Source organism: Nannobrachium achirus, assembly GCF_963921795.1.
Source record: "Nannobrachium achirus genome assembly, chromosome: 17".
NCBI classification, from domain to species: domain Eukaryota; kingdom Metazoa; phylum Chordata; class Actinopteri; order Myctophiformes; family Myctophidae; genus Nannobrachium; species Nannobrachium achirus.
Window position 1 is genome coordinate 5,831,694 of NC_137824.1, and position 24,277 is coordinate 5,855,970.

Consider the following 24,277-nt stretch of genomic DNA (forward strand, 5'->3'; position numbering starts at 1 on the left):
GATTCAATGTGTTCACATGATGTAGTAAACTACATACCTTCATGATAAAAACTGTAACAGTGATTCAATGTATTCACATGATGTAGTAAACTACATACCTTCATGATAAAGACTGTAACAGTGATTCAATGTATTCACATGATGTAGTAAACTACATACCTTCATGATAAAGACTGTAACAGTGATTCAATGTATTCACATGATGTAGTAAACTACATACCTTCATGATAAAGACTGTAACAGTGATTCAATGTGTTCACATGATGTAGTAAACTACATACCTTCATGATAAAGACTGTAACAGTGATTCAATGTATTCACATGATGTAGTAAACTACATACCTCCATGATAAAGCCAGTTGGGTTCAGGATCACTCTGCTCACTGCTGAACTCGTTCTTCACTTCACAGGTTAATGTTTTAACTTTCCCATCTTCATCCTTGGTGACAATCAGCTGATTAGAGTTTGGTCCAGAGTCAGACTCCATCCATTTCCCTTCATCTTTCTTCCAGAGATAGGTGACCGGACCGGACTCTGTAACGTCGTCAAGTAGGACACAGTGCACTTCACAGCTGGTGGAGTCAGAATCACAAGGTTTCCTGGTGACCACCGCTGGCTTTGGGACTTTCTCTGTTGAGCAAAGATAATAACTTAGTGCTGATGTTGTCTCCAGACTGCAGTTAAAACTAAACACATGTTGGCTGTGTGACCTTTCTCAGGTAAGGGTTATGGTGCAGATATATTTATATTCATTTTGTATAGAAGCATTGGGTGCATTGGGTGGTTAGTGGCATTATTAAAGGTTGTATGTTTTTGGGCAATGACAGAGATACTTGGAGTGGCGTGACTGGGAGGAACGGTCTCCCTGATCGGAACCCGGGTGGTGATTTGTTGTTGGCGTGGCGTGACATGGCAAAGATACGTTATTTCTTATAACATATTATATGATTGCATGTTTACGTTAGTGCAAAATGGTATTAAAACGTAATGAAACGGCACTATTGTATAGTTTATTAAAAGAATTTGAGTCGAGCGGGCGTCCGCCTGACTCCGCCATGACAGACCAATCAGAGTCCACTAGCGACTCACGTGGGCAGAAGAGCACCAATCAGAGTCCACTAGGGACTCTCACGTGGGCAGAAGAGTTCTGAAAGGAGGGGGCTGGGGGGGGCTGGGACCGGACCAGCCTTGGGAATCCACCAGACGCCAAACCACGTGCCCCAAGCATACAACCCTGATTGGCCCATTCAATTCGCCCGCTCCTCGGGCGAGAAGAAATACAATAATTAATCTCCGGGGTCAGTCCACACTACACACCACCCACAAACAGGGGGTGGTAATGTGCGGACTGATTTATCAGGCTAGCGCTATATGGGACAGATCCATGTTGAAGAAATGAGTGTAGACCAAGTGTGTATCGATTTGCGTGATTTTAGGGCAACATTTGTAGGAGCAGTGTCCAAAAATGTGTTTTGCAAGAATCAGCCTCATAGTGGCGCTAGAAGAGGGCCATGTGAGAATTGAGATTCTCAATGGAGGTAGGGTGGAGGTAGTGGTTTGGCAGGCAAGGAGTGCGTGTGCAAATTTTGGCATGGATCGGGTCAACGGTCGCAGAGATATGAGAAGTGCAAAAGTGTGACGTGTGACTGACAGACTGTCAGACAGACAGACAGACAGACTGACAGCTAGTGGAGGTTTTGATTGTAACTGCAACTTGACGGTCGCAACCAAAACTTCAATTCAAATGAACATTTCTGTGGACAGAAAACATTGTATATTATGATAGACCCATGATGACACATGACCTTCAAAGGTCACAGTTCATACTCACTCATCTGTTTAACCGTGTAAGTCTTACTCAGCAGTCGACCGTTGATGTGCACAGAGTAATCTCCACCATCTTCTATGGTCATATTGTTGATGACCAACTGTCCAGTTTCATTATTCAGTTCTGCACGTTTTTTAAATGTCCCGTAGTAATCCACAACAGGACTAGGAACCAGATCCCATTCTGCAGCTTTATTGAGTCCATGTTTCCACAGGATGCTAGTGATGTTTTCAGCAACAGAGCTGGTATCTGGAAGCAGGCGAAGGACTCCTTGTGGTGGAATGTATATCACACCTCGTTGAGCTGGTTGTTGAGAAGATTATTTCAGTAAATTTGAACATTTAAAGCAGTCAGCAACTGTCAGAAAAGAGTCTTCCTACAGGGACTTATTATTTAGCAATGCAGAAAATCTAGACTATGGTTGTACTGGTCAGCTCCCAGTACAACAGTACAACAGTAGATGCCTTGTCAGCTTGTAGATCTCATATTTTTCACATTATTATTAACCATATCACTAATTCTCTCCACAAATCTTTGGAGAATAATCCAAAGAGAATAATTGAGTACCTGAGACGAACAACAGTCTTAAGTCTATATATATATAGTAGCATTCACAAGGTTAGCATTCATCAGCATGCAGTCAAATGCTCTACCACTGGGACATGAGCTTCTTCCACATCCAGGTGAACAAAAACAAGCGCTCCTACCCCAATCTAACTGAGTTACCCAAACTAACTGTAAGATATATATATATATATATATATATATATATATATATTAATGCTGTCCAAGTTAACGCATTATTAACTAATTAACGCATCAACCTATTAACGGCGTTAATTATTTTAACGCTTAACGCAAAAAAAATAAAAAAATAAAAAAGTTTTTTTTTTCTTTTTTTTTGCCTTTTTTTTGTAACCTTTGAGGCTTCCGTAGCGCTCCCTCTGCGCTCCGCATCTATCGTTTGTCAACATTAGCGTGGTGAGCCCAGAGCAGAGCTCAGCTAAAAAGTCAGGAACGGAGCTCAAGCTCACTGTGTGTCCACCATTTGATTAGATTTATTCTCCCAGACCCCAAAAATAAGAGTTAAAGATCTATAAGGGTCCATTTGGTTTACCAACTCTCCATCATTTAGCTGCAGTGGTGGAAAAAAAACTCACATATTTTACTTAAGTAAAACCAATACTACAATGTAGAGATACTCTGTTTCAATTATAAAAGCCCAGAATTCAAAATGTACTTGAGTAAAAGTATGAAAGTGTTGAAAATAGCAGACCTACAAGCTCACAACGCGTCACGATGCGACATGTTGTGAGCTAGTAGATCGGCTATTTTCAAACAGCCTAGTATACAACATGGCTAAAGTGGTTCATGTATGTTTTAAAATATTATAACTTATATCTGAAAAGTAACTAGTAACTAAAGTTTACAAAAAAATGTAGTGGAGTAAAAGTGCAATATTTCGATCTGAGATGTAGTGGAGTAGAAGTAAAAGTATTGGAAAATTGGAAATACTCAAGTAAAGTACAATTACCTCAAAATTGTACTTAAGTAAATGTACTTAGTTACTTTACACCAATGTTTAGCTGGAACCCCCTCAAGGACCACTGGTTGAAAACCACCACTGCCTTAAATTATGTAGTGCAGAGGGGTTATAATTTATAATATAATGAAATAAATAACATTGAGTTTATAATGTATTGGATACATATAGTATAATTATAAAAAATACATTTATTTGGATGCATCCTGCACCAAATATACAACATATTATGCAAGTTTGAGCCAATAAAAAATATATTTTTATTATGCGATTAATCGCGCGATTAACACCTTGACGTCCGAAATAGAATGGTGGTTGGTAGATTAGCCGTGACATTTCTATTATTGTATTGTGATCTGAGACATAATATTATGTTTATAAACATGACCCCGCAGCCCCTCCATCTTGAACAGCGCCGCTGTTTTTTCTTCTTTTTTTTTTCCCCAGGCCAGTAACTCACCATGATTTTCTCGATTTCCGTTGGGATAGAATGGGGGTTTTGGCCGATCGTCGATGTCCCCGTGCGTTTCGCGTGCGCGATCCTTTCACGTAAATGTCCCCGCAAATAGTCCATGTGTGACTGAAGAACAGAACTGAAAAGTTTCGCTAGCATAGCCCCAAGCATGGCTGCTGTAGGAGCTCGAGTGTGCAGACAGCAAACGGATGGCTGGGAGTAGCCTTGGAGAAGGAGAGGCGCTGACGTCACCTCTGCTTCATGCACGGTCTGCATGAGCTATCAGTGCACGAGTGGTGACTAGGGAAGGTTAGACGATCGCCGATTTTCGGATCAAAAGCTTTTATTCCGGTTTTAAAGACAAAGTCCGGGAATGTACGACGTGGCTGAGAGTCCCTGGGGCTCTTTTGATACCAGCAGCGCTGTGAAATACAACCTGTGGAAATAATAAACAACATGCATTTGTGCTGTCAAAGAGATGCATTATTCTCGTCTCCGTCTTTCTACTCTGCTCCACAATTCACAATTATGCACGGCTGGACGCAATCTTATCGTCATTAACATCTGTGGCGCATCGCTACCATGTCTCAATATGCACGGTAGTTTATGGATCTAATTCACTTTAAAGGCTAAAAGGGGATGACCTCCCATTTTCAGTAATCAACTATATATTTTATATATGTTAATGTTGATGAGTGAACATTAGCCCAAGTGCCCCCCCTCCTGTTGTGAGGGGAACGGAGTTTGGACGATTTGGGGGTCACGTGACCAGTGACGGCGTCAAGTTGTGAAATGCAGCCTGCCTCCATACGTTTCAGTGGGATATCAGAAACAGCGCGACTTCAATTTAAATACAGAGCCTTTTCAGCCATGTCAGTTGTATTATGTACAAGGGCTGTGTCTTGTGAGCTAGAATATGTATCCATATGCCATCCAAAACGAGCAGGATCTACTCCTTCTGCTATTATTACTTTGTTTACACGGAACGAGGGAAGTAGGGCGGAAATACATGCCCATATTTGGCGGAACGTGATGACGTTTTTCAACGAGCGACGGACGGCGCTCAGAAGAGGGAAGTCAAATGCGAAAATCAAAACAATCTAGGAGACAGATCCAGCTCCTCACCATGCTCCTCAAAAGATTTTTTTGGAGAAAGTGTGTTTCTCTCTCACTTTGTCTGTGCTCGTTTCTCTCTCTGTCCGCCTCGTTTCCTCCATCTGAGCTCCGAGAGCGCTGATGCGGCCGTCGGTCGCTCGCTGAACGACATTATCACGCTCCGCCAAATATGGGCATGTATTTCCGCCCTACTTCCCTCGTTCCGTGTAAACAAAGTAATAAGAGTAGAAGGAGTAGATCCTGCTCGTTTTGGATGGCATATGGATACATATTCTAGCTCACAAGACACAGCCCTTGTACATAATACAACTGACATGGCTGAAAAGGCTCTGTATTTAAATTGAAGTCGCGCTGTTTCTGATATCCCACTGAAACGTATGGAGGCAGGCTGCATTTCACAACTTGACGACGTCACTGGTCACGTGACCCCCAAATCGTCCAAACTCCGTTCCCCTCACAACAGGAGGGGGGGCACTTGGGCTAATGTTCACTCATCAACATTAACATATATAAAATATATAGTTGATTACTAAAAATGGGAGGTCATCCCCTTTAAAACAATGTTCATATTACCGTTTTATTGTATTATGTTGACGTGGTTTAAAGCAGCACTTGATTTTTTTTTCTTTTTCTTTTAACATAAACGATTCCTCGACAAGGCCGATTAACCCCTGCAACTCGAGTCGACTTGATAAATCCTGAGTCGAAGACAGCCCTATTTATATTGTCTTATAATTCCTAATATATATGAGTTACGTAAACAAATCTTAATTCAACAAAATGAGGGGGGGAGGGGGAAATTAAGAATTTAACAGATTAAAAACTTCTAGTTTGTGGTATACAGTGTGGTATACAGTCTGGTAAATAGCTTCAGGTTTGAATGCAGCATAAAGACCAGATTCAAAGAGAACAAACAAAACAAATGTTGACATTTTTAATTAAAAGATTTTATTTAGATTTTATTAATTTATTTTTACCCAAACTAAAATGCCTGCTTTTGAATAGGTGCAACATCTCAAGAGCATTGTTTTTATTCATGTTCATTGAACACAGTTAGCATACTGTATAATGGTGACAGGTCACAGGTACTATCAAAACCTCCACGGCTGTCTGTCCGTCAGTCAGTCTGTCCGTCACGTCACACTTTTCCCCTTCTCATATCTCCGCCACCGTTGCCCCGATCCATGCCAAACTTTGCACACACACTCCTTGGCTGCCAAACCACAACCTCCACCCATTTGTCATTTCTCACATGGCTCTCTTCTAGCGCCACCATGAGGCCAATTATTGTGTAACCCACTGTGTATTTCTGACAATACTTAGCTGTGGTGGTACATCAATCTCAGGTTATGAAGAGACCAGCTGTATATTTGTACAATTCTCTGATTGGAGGAATAACACACACAGACACAGTTATGTACTTTTTACCTTATATATATATAATTATATCAATGAACTTGTTTCTCTTTTCTTTTCTGAAAATAGATCAATTGTTCTCTTTTTTTTACAGGTACAAGTGGACCAAAGAAAAAAGTCCAATATGAACAATAACCAAATAAAACAAAATAAAACAAACAAAAATGGGAACCCGATCTTTTCAGTCTATTTGAGTGCACTCAATTCAAAGGGCAAAGGGGGTGTCGTTCCTACCGCTACCACTAGGGACAGTGGGGAAGCTGTTGATTGTGGTTGAAGTTTCAACGTGGCTCAGTGCTCTTCTCAGAATGGGTGTGCAAAAACAAAAACAAAAATCTGCACAGAAACGTACAGTATAATCAATAATTCAGTATGATTTAAAGGGGAGTTTCGGTCAAAAACGACTTTCCTACCTTTGAAATGATGATCCAGGAAGGCTCTGGGCTGATCCAGGTGTTGTTTTACCCAAAGCAGCATTTTGTTCATTTTTCGATTTTCTCCCCTGCACCCCATGGCTCCAAAACGGCACCTTTTGGGTCAACCCGTAATCCGGTTATTATTCTCGCTCAAAATTCACTTTTCTCGCTCGGTCTCAGTCCCTCATACTGTAGTTAGCATATCCGAGCTACATCAGCTCCTGGTCGCCGCCATGTTTGTTTACAACAAGCTCAACTCTGAACTCTGAGCCCAGGAGAGAACACTGGGAAATCCCGTTTTGTATCGCGTGACTCCCCGACGCGCGACGAACAATAAAACACAAAAATGCTCTTAGCCAAAGAAAAAAGATGTAACTATGTCGACAAAGTCTGCAGAGTGATGTATGGTGTAGCCTCTTGTCTGCCTCAACAGGTAACAGGCTGTGGGGGGAGGGAGGTGGAGCTGTGAGAGCAGCAGCAGCAGCAGCAGCTCGTGAACGCGCGTTTCCCAATTTCCCAGTGTTTCTCTCCTGGGCTCAGAGTTCAGAGTTGAGCTTGTTGTAAACAAACATGGCGGCGACCAGGAGCTGATGTAGCTCGGATATGCTAACTACAGTATGAGGGACTGAGACCGAGCAAGAAAAGTGAATTTTGAGCGAGAATAATAACCGGATTACGGGTTGACCCAAAAGGTGCCGTTTTGGAGCCATGGGGTGCAGGGGAGAAAATCGAAAAATGAACAAAATGCTGCTTTGGGTAAAACAACACCTGGATCAGCCCAGAGCCTTCCTGGATCATCATTTCAAAGGTAGGAAAGTCGTTTTTGACCGAAACTCCCCTTTAACAACACTCCATAACTATTTACACAACCCCACACAACTTTAACATTGTTATGTCCCTTTTATATACAGCATCATTTCAGTCACTTTTATCATGTACAGTATATTGACATGTATTGAATTGACAGAGCGAGTCATTGGTGCTGACTCACCAGGATTCTTCTGTTCAATTCTCACTCAGAGATGAGTGGTCTTCTCTCCTCGGGTGTCCACTCCAATGCTGTGTGCCGACCATAAACAACACGTTATCTTTCCATATCCTGACTGGTTTATTTGTATTCCTTTGACCTCATTATCAACATCAAGCAACTCACAAAAATCTTCTTCAATTCTTCCTCTGTATCTTCTTTCTCCCGCAACGTTCTTTTCTTTTATCTAAAATTCACGCTTCTGTCCGCATTTAGTTTCTCAAGAGCGAGTCATTGGTGCTGACTCACCAGGATTCTTCTGTTCAATTCTCACTCAGAGATGAGTGGTCTTCTCTCCTCGGGTGTCCACTCCAATGCTGTTTGCCGACCATAAACAACACGTTATCTTTCCATATCCTGACTGGTTTATTTGTATTCCTTTGACCTCATTATCAACATCAAGCAACTCACCGAAATCTTCTTCAATTCTTCCTCTGTATCTTCTTTCTCCCGCAACGTTCTTTTCTTTTATCTAAAATTCACGCTTCTGTCCGCATTTAGTTTCTCAACTCACGTTGTTTCCTATTTAGTCCTACTGTTTGGAGAGCCGAGCCTCTCGTTCACTCATCACGTCACTCACTGTTCAACCTTCAAATCCTGACGTTCACTTCCAAGCTTTATTAACTTTATCTTTCCGTGGTTGTTTTATCTCTCTTTTCTGTACTGGTATCACATCACATCACATCAAAACACCAGATCTCCCGCCAGTAGTGCAGTCGCGCTGCTTTTGACGCAATCACCCTGTGCAGGGACCGTTGACTTTTAGGGAGCGTCAACAAATAGCATTAACATCTTTAGGGAGCGTCGGCAAATAGAATGGGCTACACTTGCAAAACTAATTTTTGGACACTGCTCATACAGATTTTGCCCTAAAATCACGCTATACAGTATCTCTACAGTCATGTCATCAAAATGGATCTGTCCCATCTGGCGCCACCATCCATAATCGAAGTTAGAAATCCACTATCGTGACAGCACTATGTGGTAAGTTGAGTTATTTGTGTTTTGTTCAGAGCAAACACCTGACAAAAGATAATTGATATTAAATATTGATGATAATGATCAGACCCATCATTTAAGGGTCAAGGCCACTTGGCCTTTGGTGTTGTCCATTTTTTGAGGGCACAAAGGCCAAATGCCAGGGCAGGAAGGCCATCAAATAAAACAATATTTTAGTCCACTGAAAGAATTTGTTGAATTTAAGGGTTAGGGATGATAACTTAATCTGCAGTGAAATAGGTAAATGATGGTATTTATTTTGATCCATGCTCAGCCCTGCACCAATCAAAGTCACTGGATTGGTTTAAAGATGGGGACTCTGGGGAGATTTACGAATCTCAACAAAAGACACTGGTGTCTAGACTGTCTACATGACAAGAAAGAGACACCGGTGTCTACTGTCTACATATTGACCAGAAAGAGACAGAGGAGAAAGTGGTACAGCTGGGGCATTAAGGCCACTGTGGCCTCGGGTCATTCCATTGGTTTGAGGAGCACAAGGCCAAACTGAGGGGCAACGACGGCCATGGCCTTCATGGCCTCCATGAAATTCCTGCCCTGATGATGATAGTTAAATAAACATTACATTTTAATAAAAATCTATGATTACGCCCCAAGACAGTAGGTCACGTGGTCTTTCTACAAACGGTCTGAAACGAGTGACTGGGTAGTAGTATACTTTGTCCGTCGTACGGGACCACGCACATACAAAATAGCCGATGTACAAGCTCAACACGTCGCACCCACGCTGCGTTGTAAGCTTGTAGCATGGTTATTATCTGTCACGACCACACACACACACACACACACACACACACACACACACACACACACACACACACACACTAACAGCTAGTTTTCATTGTTGTTATCACAATTCACATTCTCACTGCAGCCAGCTCTCTGTGGCAATGTTATGCATGCTAAACTACACCCCCTCCGGGCGACAGACAGTAGAGTACAGTTAGTACGGTAGAGGCGCTGCGTGACATCATCAACAATGCCATAACCACTTTAATTGCAATGCATTATGTCCTATGTAACTTGGTATGGTCTGACTGAAAGTACATTTTGTCAGGACATATAGTCGGCCCTTGGGTGTTAATATTTTCTAATGTGGCTGGCCCCCTTTGGACACCCCTGCCTTACGGGTTCATCCATTTGTATTGAGGGTTGTTATGAGGGTCCTTGAAATTATAAAGGTTTGAGAACCACACTAAATGCTTCACTACCGCCGTTTTGACCTCACAGGCACCCTTACTTGTCAAACGGCTTCTGCTCTGCACCAGAGCAGGGAGAGGAGAGGCTAGAAAGGGAGGGGAGGGAGGGGTTGGTTTGACAAGTAAGGGTGCCTGTGAGGTCAAAACAGCGGTGTGGTTGGTCTCAGGACGTTGTGTAAACACGATCCAATAAAAAAAATACTAACTTTGAAGCTGAAGAAATAACCGCACTAGTATAAAGTCTCTTCTACTCTGTTAGTTATGAGAGGGCCTGCGAAATCTAGCAACAGGGGCAGCTATGAAAAAAATGGACTAAAGCAGGTATAAAGGAGTATGATAGAAGGCAGATTTAACCCTATATGTGTTTTGGTCTGGATGACTCCTTTAAGTCTATACCAGGCCTGTTGAGATTTCTTTTTTGAATATTGAATTATGATGTACTACATTTATTAAATACACGTGTTTAGTGGTTTACATTTTCACCGAATGACAAGTCTTATGGTCACAATTCACAAGAATCCTGGATGAGTTGATTCTAGGCTTACAATCATTGATAAATATTTGTGTAAAAATCTATGGGAATTACATATTGTGTGGCACCAGTACACCATGCCCACTGCTGTGCCCAATAGTGTTTGTTCAGTAACAGTGTTAAATAGCTCTATATTGTGACAGTAATCATCGCTATAGAGTGTTTGTTCAGTAACAGTGTTAAATAGCTCTATATTGTGACAGTAATCATTGCTATAGAGTGTTTGTTCAGTAACAGTGTTAAATAGCTCTATATTGTGACAGTAATCATTGCTATAGAGTGTGTTCAGTAACAGTGTTAAACAGCTCTATGTTGTGACAGTAATCATTGCTATAGAGTGTTCAGTAACAGTGTTAAATAGCTCTATATTGTGACAGTAATCATTGCTATTTTTTTTCATTGTTCTGACCGGCTGGTCAGCGACCGTGAACAATGAACCTCTAGGCCCAGCCTGTTTAGCGCGTGGTGTACCCGAACGGTGCCGTGTTTTTTTACCCTATAAAGGAGTGAGTCGGGCCGTACACGGCTCTCGGTGCCGTGAATCGACCGGTGGGGGTCGTTGGATTCGATCCGCGACGGCCGGTTGGGCTGGAACAGCCCGGGAGTTTAAGGACACGATCACCGCTGGGACTACTTTTACGTGCGGACTTGCGGATGTAGCCGTGTGTTTTTTTCTTTTTAAAGACGTGGAACTGGACTGTTACAAGGTACACGGTGCACACTTTCGGTTCACGGAGTGAACCATGGACATGAACATTATCGCGGGAGACAAGGAGCCGCGGAGCGAGGCGTTGTGGACGGATAGGACCGTCGTGACGCACGGGGTGCAGACGGCGCATGGATACGTACGACAACAACCGGCACACGGAGGCGCTCGCTTGCAGTACAGTCGTGAGAAACTTCTCTCACTCAAGGATCAATACTCTTTACCCAGTAAAGACATTATTCCCTACCTGAGGATTGGAGGTAGGAGGAAGACTGGAGGTAGGAGGAAGAGTAATGGAAGGAGGAAGAGCAGTGGAATTCACAAAGGGAAAAAGCGTGCCCTGTGGAGAATCAAAAACCCCTCTAGCTCCCCTCCCCTCCCCCCTCTCCCCCCCTCTAGCTCCCCTCCCCTCCCCCCCTCTTCTACACAGCACTGTCTCCCTTCTGTTGTTTTGGGGAATGTTAGATCAGTTCAGGATATTGATAAAGCGGACGAACTGGTAACTCTCATGTTATCTCAGAGTGAATACAAAAATGCCAACATTATCTGTCTTACAGAATCATGGCTGAACAGTTCATGTCCAGATAACTCTATCTCTGTAGATGGTTTTTGTATGATAAGAGCAGATCGAGAGATAGTGAAAAACAATGGCAAAATGAAAAGAGCGGGTGGGATACTTGTTTACTTTAGTAAGACCTGGTGCAGGGAAGAACACGCCACAGTGAAAAAGGTAATTTGTAACCCAGACATCGAACTACTGGGGGTCGTTTTGAGACCAATTTATCTACCACGGGAATTCTCGTGCGTCGTCCTGTTGACCGTGTACTGTCCACCTAGTGGCAATGCAGCGGGAGCTCGGGACACTATTTTTTCTACTGTGGCCAGTTTTCAAACGCACTACCCTAGCTCCCTTATTCTGCTGAACGGGGACTTAAACCAGGTGAATGTTGCTAAGGGCCTGTCTGATTTCTCCCAGTATGTCACTTGCAAAACAAGAGGTGAGAACACTCTTGACCTCCTGTATGCTAATGTTAGGAACGCATACAGTTGCGTCTCCCTCCCCCCTGTGTGTGGCTCTGATCACTCCATGGTGAAACTGGAGCCCTCGTATCTTCCTGTCGTGAAGAGAGTGCTTCCATTCATCAGGGAGGTTCAGTGTTGGACGGGGGAGGCGGAGGAGAGACTCAGATTTGATTTTGAAATGACAGACTGGGAATCATTTTTCAGTGAACATGGGGATGATGTAGATAGCCTTTGTCAGGTTATCACTGACTATATCTGCTTCTGCGAGAAGGTGTGTGTTCCTACTAAGAAGGTTTGCTGCTTCTCTAACAACAAGCCGTGGATGACAAAAGAAATCATTCACCTCCTTAAGAGAAAAAGGGATCTGTTCCATGCAGGTGACTCGGAGGGCGTGAGGGTGGTGGTGGAGGAGCTTAAAACAGTCAAGGCTCAGGCAAAAGGGAGCTACAAAGCTAAGCTGGAGAACTCTCTGAGGGAGAACAATACGAGACAAGTGTGGGGTGGTTTTAGGAAGATCACAGGGTACGGCTCTGCCAACTCTACTGTGTCAGGCACGGAGGAGCTGGCAAACGAGATGAACCGTTTTTTTCAATCGGTTTGACGGTGCTCCTGTTAATGTTCAACAAGCAGCGGCTGGGTCAAACGGTGACCTCGGTTGCCGCCCTCTCTCTTCCCCTGCACCATCTCCCCCCCCCCCCCCGTTTCTCACCACCGAGCAAGTGAGGCGCCAACTCGGAAAAGTCAACACCAGGAAAGCAGCGGGACCTGATAACATCAACTCTAAGGTGCTTAAGGCTTGCGCGGAGCAGCTTGCTGTCCCCCTCACGCATCTCTTCAACCTCTCCCTGAGGACGGGGAAGGTACCACAGCTGTGGAAGTCCTCCTGCATTGTCCCAGTGCCTAAGAAGACCCGTCCCTCGGTCCTCAATGATTACAGACCAGTCGCCCTGACATCACAGGTCATGAAGGCCTTTGAACGGCTGGTTCTGAACCTACTGAGACCGGTGGTCAGTGATCACCTGGACCCCCTTCAGTTTGCCTATCAGGCTGATATTGCATCACCTACATGCTCCATAAGTCTCTCACCCATCTGGAAGATCTGGGCAGCACAGTCAGAATTATGTTTTTTGACTTCTCCAGTGCTTTCAACACTATCCAACCGTCTCTGCTTGCGGAGAAGCTTACGCTGATGGGGGTGGACAAGGGCTTTGTGGCATGGATCACAGACTACCTTTCAGAAAGACCACAGTCTGTGAGACTGCAGGGCTGTCGGTCCGATGTGCTGGTGAGCAACACGGGGGCCCCTCAAGGAACTGTGCTCTCACCCTTCCTGTTCACTCTCTATACATCGGACTTCCGCTTCAACTCCAAGACCTGTCATCTGCAGAAGTTCTCAGATGATACCGTAGTGATCAGCAAGATCTCGGGTGACAACACGGCTGAGCACGATGGTGTGGTTAGGGACTTTGTGCAGTGGAGCGAGGACAACCATCTCAAGCTCAACGCAAGCAAGACTAAGGAGATGGTGGTGGACTTCCGCACCTCCAAGAGAGTCCCCCCGGTGCCAAGCACCATTAACGGTGAGGTGGTTGAGCTCGTGGATAACTACAAATTCCTCGGAGTACACCTGAATAGTTCACTGGACTGGTCGGACAACGCGCAGGCGATTCACAGCAAAGGGAAAAGCAGGCTATTCCTCCTGAGAAGACTGAGATCGTTTGGGGTGTGCAATAGGATGCTACAGATGTTCTATCAGTCTGTCATGGCAAGTGTCCTCTTTTTTGGCATAACATGCTGGGGTGGCAACAACAGAGCAGGTGACACGTTTAACCTAAACAGACTGGTGAAGAAAGCAGGCTCTGTCGTTGGGTCCTCTCTGCAGGGGGTGGAGGAAGTAACCAGGGTGCGCACTGCGAAGAAGCTAGATTCCATCTTGGAGAACTCCTCCCACCCCCTCCATCTAGAGATCACCAGTTACTGGAGTAAGACCGCTTTACCTACCCAGTACGGAGATGTGAGAGATTAGGAAAATCTTTTGTACCGGCTGCCCTTAAGCTGTACAACGAGACACATAACGGACGCTTGAAAAGGTCTCCCTTCCTAACTTAGACTTACGGAACCATTGCTGTATTGACTTTGACCTCTAAGGACCTTCCAGGAAGAGTGCTCATGTGCGCCTTGCGGTGACACGCTTCCTAGTTTCTTCTTTTTTTCGCACTGATTTTTGACACTGCACTATTAGGTTGTTAGTGTTGGTAGTTTCTGAGTATTTTTGCTTTGTTTAACATTGACAGTGAGATACTTGTTTGCACTAACTAGCATTGACTGCTATGGTCTCTTTTGCAAGACACTTTATGTATATATTCTTATATATTATTTGCCCCCTCTATTGATGCACCTTCTCCTTATTGGTACTGTACTGCTCTTGTCTTTGTTTTGTTTTTTTCCCCCCTCTTATCTATCTTTCTTACGTCTCTGTAACTTTGTAAATAACTGTATACTGCTGTGCTACTACTGGACAACTAAATGTCCCCCTTGGGATAATAAAGGTATCTATCTATCTATCTATCTATCTATCTATCTAGCTAAAGAGTGTTTGTTCAGTAACAGTGTTAAATAGCTCTATATTGTGACAGTAATCATTGCTATAGAGTGTTCAGTAACAGTGTTAAATAGCTCTATATTGTGACAGTAATCATTGCTATAGTGTTCAGTAACAGTGTTAAACAGCTCTATATTGTGACAGTAATCATTGCTATAGAGTGTTCAGTAACAGTGTTAAATAGCTCTATAGTGTGACAGTAATCATTGCTATAGAGTGTTTGTTCAGTAACAGTGTTAAATAGCTCTATATTGTGACAGTAATCATTGCTATAGAGTGTTTGTTCAGTAACAGTGTTAAATAGCTCTATATTGTGACAGTAATCATTGCTATAGAGTGTTCAGTAACAGTGTTAACTAGCTCTATATTGTGACAGTAATCATTGCTATAGAGTGTTTGTTCAGTAAGTGTTAAATAGCTCTATATTGTGACAGTAATCATTGCTATAGTGTTCAGTAACAGTGTTAAATAGCTCTATATTGTGACAGTAATCATTGCTATAGAGTGTTTGTTCAGTAACAGTGTTAAATATCTCTATATTGTGACAGTAGCAGTGATGTCATTACGTGCGCATCCTGCATCAAAAACTCATTCAAGTCGCCCAGGGACTCATTCATGTCATGGTCCTGGGGTCCCGGGGATGCGCCTCCATTGGAGTCCATGTTAAAATAATTTACCGGGTCGCGGTAAAAGAATAACATTTTAAAATTCCACAGACACCACCATTGTTCATGCGTGAAAGCATCCTACTTTACCCTACGTTAACACAAATAAAATCCACGTAGAAAGTCTTAAACAGGCGATAGAAACGTCAATGTTTTCATTCCACCGATGTCCGACGCCATTTTGCGCGCCCGAATTCATTAGGGGCACATGTTTTAGTAGTTTTAGTAGTTCTAAGTTCAAACATTAGCCAAATTGTAAAATAAATATAAGAAATAGGCAAACATTTTGAAAATAGCCGATCTACAAGCTCACAGCGCTCGAAAACATTGTATTGAGGACTCATAAAACTTTTCTGGGACCCATTTGAATGACCACCTGTGGGTCCCGGGACCCATTACATTGAAAACCTAGTAACATCACTGCAGTAGTCATTGCTATAGAGTGTTCAGTAACAGTGTTAAATAGCTCTATATTGTGACAGTAATCATTGCTATAGAGTGTTTGTTCAGTAACAGTGTTAAATAGCTCTATATTGTGACAGTAATCATTGCTATAGAGTGTTTGTTCAGTAACAGTGTTAAATAGCTCTATATGGGATGGGGGATGAAGGGTAAATGACAGCTTTCTATTTCCCCATCCATGTTTGAACACTAAATCTTACCAACAATGAGCTGGATCAACCTGCTGCTGGGCTGATGTTTAACGCCGTCGGTTATTGCAGAACACTTGTAGGTCCCCTGGTCTGAGAGCCTAACCCTGGACAGCTTCAGTGAGATGTTACCATGAGACAACTCTTCTTCAAACAGGGTTGTCCTCTGTTTGTACAACGGGTTGGTAAGGCCGACTGCGTAACGTCCATCTTGGTGAAGGTACACATATGGTGGCTTCAGGTCAGGTCTGGTCCACTCCACCGTCTGGTACTGCATGTCAACAGGTGGATCAATGGAACATGGAAGGATGACATCATCTCCCTCTTTGACCAGCACAGGCTGAGAAGACCCGATGACCTGAGATTGACCTTCAAAACGAAACCAAATGATTCATTAGATATTGCAGATGTTCGTATGCTGTTCACGTGTACACGTTAGTGTTAAGTAGGATTGAGCCGGTGTCCTGTGTTATGCAGTATGCGGGCAATAATTAAATGGAGGCCTTGGGTGCCACATCAAAGGCACTGGCGGCCCCTGGGTGCAATAGGTGCACCGTTACTCCAATCCTCACCAAACCTGGCACAAATACTGTTCAGCACTGTACTGTACTGCAGTGTACACTCTGAGTTACCCTTTAAGGGTCCATTTGGTTCCATTTGTACACTCTACAGGTCACGTTGGTCACATTAAGAACCACTGCTCTGAGATCAGCAGTGTTCAGAAGCAATAGAAAATACATAATTATTACAGTTTTGTTTCCCCCTAGTGGTCACCTTTGCTCACTTCAGGACACATGTTATGACTGCATCATCTAAAGCAGGGGTTCTCAACCTGTGGGTTGGGACCCACAATTATTTTGGGGGTCCCCAGATGATTAACTTAATGTGCAACATTGTTTTCTCACTCAACTGTAAACAAACCAACATAAAGTTTAAGTGTATAGACGTATCTGCACATTTCTAAAGTGACAATTGAAGGACTTTTCAATACCTCTAAAATGACCAATTAAACATTGGCCAAATTGTCAAATATTAGAGGCAGAAATTGTGAAAATAGCCGATCTACATGCTCGCAACGCCTCACGTCTGCTATTTTCACAATAGAACTGTGTTATACAAAATGTAATGCCTCAACTCTTAGGGTGCGTTCGGAAACCCGCACCGGGTGTGTGCTCAGTGTAGTGACTGCAGTGGGCGTGACGTTGTAGAGTGCGTTCAGTGTGGCTTATTTATGAATGACCAGTTGAGAGGCAACTGTGAGCTTTTTCACTCTGAACTCTGAAGGTAAACTTTCTGAAAAGCAGCAGTTGCTAATGTAACATTGATATTGAAATATTTTGATTTCCCTGGTCAAGCCCAAACGACCAATTAAGCTGCAAATGATGCATTTTGCGGTCATTTCCTCCATTGTTCATAGCGGAGAAGCGCTCGAGACATGGCCATAAAAACCAACCAATCAAAACACTGCACTGACGCACCACACCGTCAAACCCCATCTTCTGAGTAGGGTCGGTGAGTGCGTGCACTCAGCACACTGGTGCGCAGTGCACTGGATTTCCGAACGACAACGCACCAAGTGCACCGAATAAACGAACGACAACATGGCACACCAGTGCGTTGAGTGCGCATTTCTGAACGCACCCTTAGTGCTTGTTAGGGTGGAGGGTCCCCAGTTAAAATATTATTATTGTTATTTTGGGAGTCACGGTCTGAAAAGATTGAGGACCACTGATCTAAAGCCTGAGCATCTTTGGACTGACATGGTTTGGTATCAAAGTGAATATTGTTGGTGAATACGACAATATCAAAATGTAATAGTTAAAAATACTAGTTGTCATGACAAATGTCAACCTGCAATATAGATTTATTTTCCCACTTATATGTGTCTTTATAAGGAGTCTGATGCTGTCAGGCTACTACAGGGATGTGCAAGAATATTCTGGAATTCGAATAAACGGGGCTGCCCCCACTATTCGGTTTGTAAATACTATTTGGTTATTCTATTAAATATAATAACATATTCATAGGCCTATATATTTTTGAGATATAAACGTTATTAAACGTGTTGCACCCGTATTGTTGTCATGTCTTAATAAACGGTTGCTTTTAACAAGTAAAATAAGCAAATTAAGTATTGGTTGATTGGGAGCCTGACTGTCACACTGTTGTGCACCGTGGTCGCAGCGACCTGCAGTACACCAAGTAGGCTGTCTGCGTGTCTGCTGCTTCTGCCCAGCATCATTCATCACTTTTTAAAGTTGCTACAGTGCGTTTTGCAAGTTTTTTGAATAAAGACCTACTTGTGAATCACTCGTTACCTCGAGTGGGTTACTGCCCGCTGCCTCTGTCGATTTGAAGAAGTAAGGTGAGAACATGGAGAATGCAGAGTAGGCTTACCGGTAATCATTAAGTTGAACGATAATGTAATACCATAAAAAGATTATGGTTATTGTAACTTTGAGGACAGCTGAGCTGGTTAGTGGTCCACCTACTAGCGTGAGTCCAGTCACACCAGCTGCGCTGGACTTCATTTGTTTGACCTAGATTGCATGTTTTCACTAGCATGATGTAATTCATTATTTGAGCAAGATTCCAATTAGTATAAAAAATTTTAAAAAGCTTTCATATACTCTTGATATTATTTTCAAATGAGGTTTGCCCTAATAGATCGAAATGTGCTCGATTTTGGCTATTTTCTGGGTGTTCATTTCAATAAATGAATGAATTCATTAATTTTCGGACATTCAAATATTCGGTTTAAACATTTTTGTGTACATGCCAGTGAAATTAACCGCTGGGAACATCCCTAATAAACAATTGTCAGTCTAGGACTGCGAAAGTAATTTAGTAGGACAACCCATTGTAAAAAACTGTCAGACATTGATCAATAAAAACTAACGGCACATACATTAACCTAACCCAGTGATGTTGCTAGGTTTTTAATGTAATGAGTCTCGTGACTCAAGAAGTAGTGGGAGAAATATGTAACAAAAATAGGCTAAACCGTAAATTTTTGAATTCAGCGCACAAAAATACCCGTAGGTGCAAGTTTTCACGCTTTCTGCCGGAAGTGAACACCTTTTTCACATATTTCTCCCACTAAAGGGTCTTTCAGATGGGTACCAGGGACATTGTATGAATTCAACGAGTCAAGTTTTGACAAAGTGCAGCATTTAACTTGTGTTAACCCTAACCCTTTAACATTTGCACTATATGCAGACATAGAACAGTGCAAAGTGTATGCAAAATGAAATAGCACCTAAACAAATAAATAAAGTGAAATAAAATAAAGACCAGTGAGGTAAAGTAACATTATTTAAGTAAATGTATTTAAGTACTTAGACTTTGTGTACTTTACTCGAGTAAATCCAATTTCCAATACTTTTACTTCTACTCCACTACATCTCAGATCCAAACTCTTACTCCACTACATTTATTTCAAAACTTACTTTGTACTTACTTTAGATTTTGATTTAGCCTATACAAAACCACTTCAACTGCCTATATGCATTTTGGCCATTTGAAAATAGCTCACATTGTGAGCTTGTAGATCTGCTATTTAAAAAAAAATATTTTTATAGATTTGATAGCTTACTCAAGTACTTTTTTAATACCGGACTAGTCTGGGATCACTTCACTTTTCGGGCTTGTAACCGGTCTGGAGCGGAAACCACAACACGTCATGTTGTAGTACTCAAAGACTACAATTTTAACCCAAACAGTTTTAACCCAAAATAATTCCCCTGCGCTCAAGGACATACTTTTAGGTCCTCCCTAATAAACTCCTTGATGCGGAGTAGTTTTGCTTTAGAAAAATTTGTTTGGTATATGCATCTTTTAGTCCAACTGTTAGTGACTGGCAAGACTACACTAGGCTACTCAAGCATTTTAATAGGGATTGGGGAAACAAACGGAGGGAACCAAATCAAAGCGCCGCCGCTTCTTCTAGTGGTTTCCGCGCGTTGGGCGGAAACCAAACGGCCTGTTGTGAACGAACACTACCCCAGGCTTTCCCCCAGAAAGCCTGGTAGGCGAGGTTAATACCGGACTTCTACTTGTAATATAGTAAATGTACATTGCAGTATTTATACTTTTACTTAAAGTAGGACTGCCATCTAAAGGGATCACTTCAAAAGCACTCTGAGCTAACGCTGACAGTTTGTGTAGGCAGATGGGCGGGCGCGGCGAATCTCTCCGCGAGTCTCTGGCAATAGAGCATCGCAGTTGAAGGCTACTTTACTCCGAGGCTACTTTAAAAGTAATCTTAAACTATTAGTTAATATGTTTATGATGTCATTGTGAGAATGCGCAATTATAAGCCAATCAAATTAATTGACTGTACTACTTACTGTACAGGTCAGCTGTTGTTGGGGGACGAGGGGCAGATTACACTGTGACATGAGTTTCAGACTATTTCAGAGCGTTTTCAGAGAGACCACATGACCTACTGTATCATACTATTATAATTTTGGGGCGTGTCAGAGGGCCTTTAAGTAAAGAATGTAAGTACATTTTCCTTATGGAACAAAATTATTTAGGGCACGTGTTTTCGTGTAGTGCACAGACTCCATTCCGAAACCCCACCATTCCGAAGATTGACTTCCATTATTCGGAATGGTGGTGTTTCTGATTTTCGGAATGGTGGGGTCTTATAGAACAATGGAAAACCCCACCATTCCGAATAATGGAAGTCAATCTTCGGAATGGTGGTGTTTCGGAATGGAGGCCCGTCCTCGTCCGGAATGCGGAACACGTTCCCTATTCCCTAACCCTAAATGAGGGATCCAGATGTAGTGTACTACAGTAGTGAACTCATCAGCGCATTTCGGACACTACTCCGTCACCATCTGGTTGCGTCATCGCTGTCACACAGTTAAAACGCTCAGAGCACTGGCTTTTGGAGCAATAAATAATAGCCGATCTACAAGCTCTCAACATGGCGCATAGCGACGTGTTGTGAGCTTGTAGATCAACTCCCCAAATACCCAATGCTTGTGGATTGTAAATAACATATACCAACCAGTGATTGCGCTAGGATTTTTAACTGCCGGTCACCGTGACCGGCATGATTAAAATTTACCGGACATCTGAAGAATATACCGGACATAATCATTTTAATGCATACATTACAAGCAGGTGCACAAACAGCCAATAGCAACAGTTAAAGTATTAGGCCTACTGCATAGTTGGGACTGAAAACGAATTGAATGAAAATAGGCTAAAAAGAAAAAAACGTTTCAATCTTGCATAAGGGAATTAATTAATTATATTGGACTAATCGCGCTGTTCGCGCAGGCTGTCTGCATGTGGCACACGCACACTGCTTTCACTACGTCTTTCTGTTGCATCATTGCCAACAATACAATACCATGTCTTGACTTCAGAATAATGAAAAGGTTGATAGACTCATCTGGCCAGCAATTAATCCAATACTCACTGTCGAGTGGTGACAGTGCGTCCATGTTATGCAACTTTGGGAGAGTTGAAAAGGCTTTGTTCTTCCTACTGTCTCCACTCCATCTCCTCTCCTCATAACTTCAATCAAGTGTATAATGTTTGTTTATGGGTTGATTGCTGACCGTGCATGCATTCCTTAATTCCCATGGCTTTACATGCTGTGCGTGCATCGCAAACTGACACTGAAACGAGCGAGCGAGAGAGAAAGAGAGAGAGAGAACGGGGGAGCGCGCGGGCGAGCGAGCGAGCGAGCGAGAGAGAAAGAGCGAGCGAGAGAGAGAGAGAGAGAGAGAGAGAGAGAGAGAGAGAGAGAGAGAGAGGCAGGCAGCCTGCGCATGAGGAGCAGACGGCGATAATAATAAATGACCATTGGTTTTTCAATCGGTCAGGATGTCCGGGAGGAATTTTATTTTTCGGTCTTGGCCATAAAAAAATCGGTCAAATCCGGCAATTCCCGGTCTAACGCAATCTCTGATACCAACATGTTGCAGTGTTATTATGAGAAATAGGCCTATATAATTATGTTTTTAAGCTGGGCCACCAGCTTCGGTAATCAGCTCATTTTCTTTGACGACCATTGATTACCTCTTCTGGATAGGCTATTGATGTCACATGGTAGAGCTAAGGGCCAATCGCAGGACAGTACCCCAGGAGTGCCCTTCTAGACAATGGGGGGAAAGAACCGCTCCTCCAGGCTATGGGGAAAATTAGCTGTTGGAAAAAGTACTCAAATGTTTTACTTAAGTAAAAGTATCGTAAAAGTATCAATACTGCACTGTAGATGTAGATGGGAAGTAACGAAGTACAAATACTTTGTTACTGTAACAAAGTACTTTTTTCAGTACTTTGTACTTTACTGAGTAGTTATTTGTCTGAGTACTTTTTACTTTTATCCGTTACATTTTAACACAAGTATCTGTACTTTTACTCTGCTACATTTTCAAAACAGGCTCATTACTTTGGTTTTAATGGTATATAGCCTATTAATGTTGCGCTGGAGCATATCTGAATTATCTGATGCGCATCTGATAGGCACACAGTCGCACGCACGCACGCACACACACACAGGCACACACGCAGAGCCCCTCCGCTCAGGGGCGTCAATTGGGTATGGCAGGGGTATGCAGCTGCCATACCTTGGCTGCAGGGGGAAATAATAAAAATGTACTTTTCATCGTGCTTGTTGGCAACATGAGTGGTGTCTTGCACGCGCGCGACACCGACACCGTCATGTTGCCATACCTTACCTTTTTCTGAACTGACGCCACTGCCTCCGCTCAGCAGCAGCAGCAGCAAGCAAGTTCCCAAAAGTTCTTTTTTCGCCAACAGACAACTCTCTCTGTCTGCTTTCCTCTTACCTGCAGCCTGCAGTGTTCCCAAATAAATAAGTCCTTATTTAAACAGTAGGCCTACACAGCTTCCAATTCCAAAAACAGCCTTTGTGATCATTAATCCACCCGTACCGCTGGATTAAGAATTGACGTCTTTTCTCTTTTTGTCTTTCCAGGTGTAGCCTATTACAACTCGTTAAGCCTCGCCCGAACGTTTTAAGTGCACTGATCAATAGAGAGAAGTGTAACATTGTAAGTCTCTGTAGAGAGGTTAAAACGAATCAAAACAACTTGAAGCAGTAACATGGGGTATTTTTTTGCTTTGCATATACTTGAAGGCATCAGACTAATGACATAAGGTACATTTCTCACCTTAAACAATGAAATGCAGACATGCACGTACTAGAGCTTAGATCGGGCCTAAAAAAATGAGCCCGGCCCAACCCACCCCCACAGAACGGCAGCCCGAGCCCGGCCCAAAGCCCGATACATAATTGACAATTGGAGACCGACACAGCGCGCAGCCCGACATTATAAACAAGCTTAATTGCTGCAGCAGCCTTTTTTCTCATATGGTGATTTGTTAAGAACAGAGTCCTTTTCCAACTGTCTTTATATAGACCTATATAAGACATTGTAGCAAGTACCGTGCTAATTATGGAACAAATAAACATCGGAGCCTAATTCTTCAATCAATCAAAAAGCCTTGCTGGAAAACACAGCAGACGGCCGCCGCTAAATCAGACAGCAGGCGCACAGGCTATTATAGCTACAACGTTCACACAACGTCTATTATGATTATTAGGATACAAAAAGTGTCTGTGGACTGTTTCAACGATGTCCTCCGCTCTGCTCTGCTCGACCAGCGCTGGCAGCGCATGCATGCACTGCACACGCCACAGCAGCGAGCAGCCAGCCACACGCACACACACAGCGCACGCACACACACACTCACGCTCAACTGTCAAGTTGCGAAACAGCGCAGCGGTGCAGCCATAGAGTCATGAGCGCGCAGTTTACACAGTCACAGAGACATCATGATACTGCGCTGCGCTTGCCTACCGGATTATAAAAGCCCGACCCGACCCATAGCCCGTCATATACATGGAAATTTGAGCCCGGCCCAGCCCGCGCCGCGCCGACCCGTCGGGTCCCGTCGGGCTCGGGCTGAATTTCTAAGCTCTAGCACGTACTGCTATGTGTTTGAATAGGGAAACCTTATTTATTTATTTTAGCTTTTATTAAAAAATATTAAAATAAGATTTTGTTTGATAATATAAGTTTTGCCATAA

General features: G+C 43.0%; 1 protein-coding gene across 1 annotated transcript in view; it reads right to left on the reverse strand.

Annotated features, from left to right (window-relative positions):
* Positions 1–497: 497 nt before the first annotated feature.
* The window catches only part of LOC308301981 (myelin-oligodendrocyte glycoprotein-like), a gene marked incomplete at its 3' end in the record, with an annotated part of 36,760 nt that continues 12,980 nt past the window's right edge, over positions 498–24,277 (reverse strand). Inside the window, exons 2-4 of the mRNA XM_080746126.1 lie at positions 16,210–16,566; positions 534–630; positions 498–501 (exon numbers count right to left, since the gene is read on the reverse strand). Coding sequence (XP_080602252.1) covers positions 498–501; positions 534–630; positions 16,210–16,566 — 458 coding nt within the window. The remainder of the gene's footprint in view (positions 502–533; positions 631–16,209; positions 16,567–24,277) is intronic.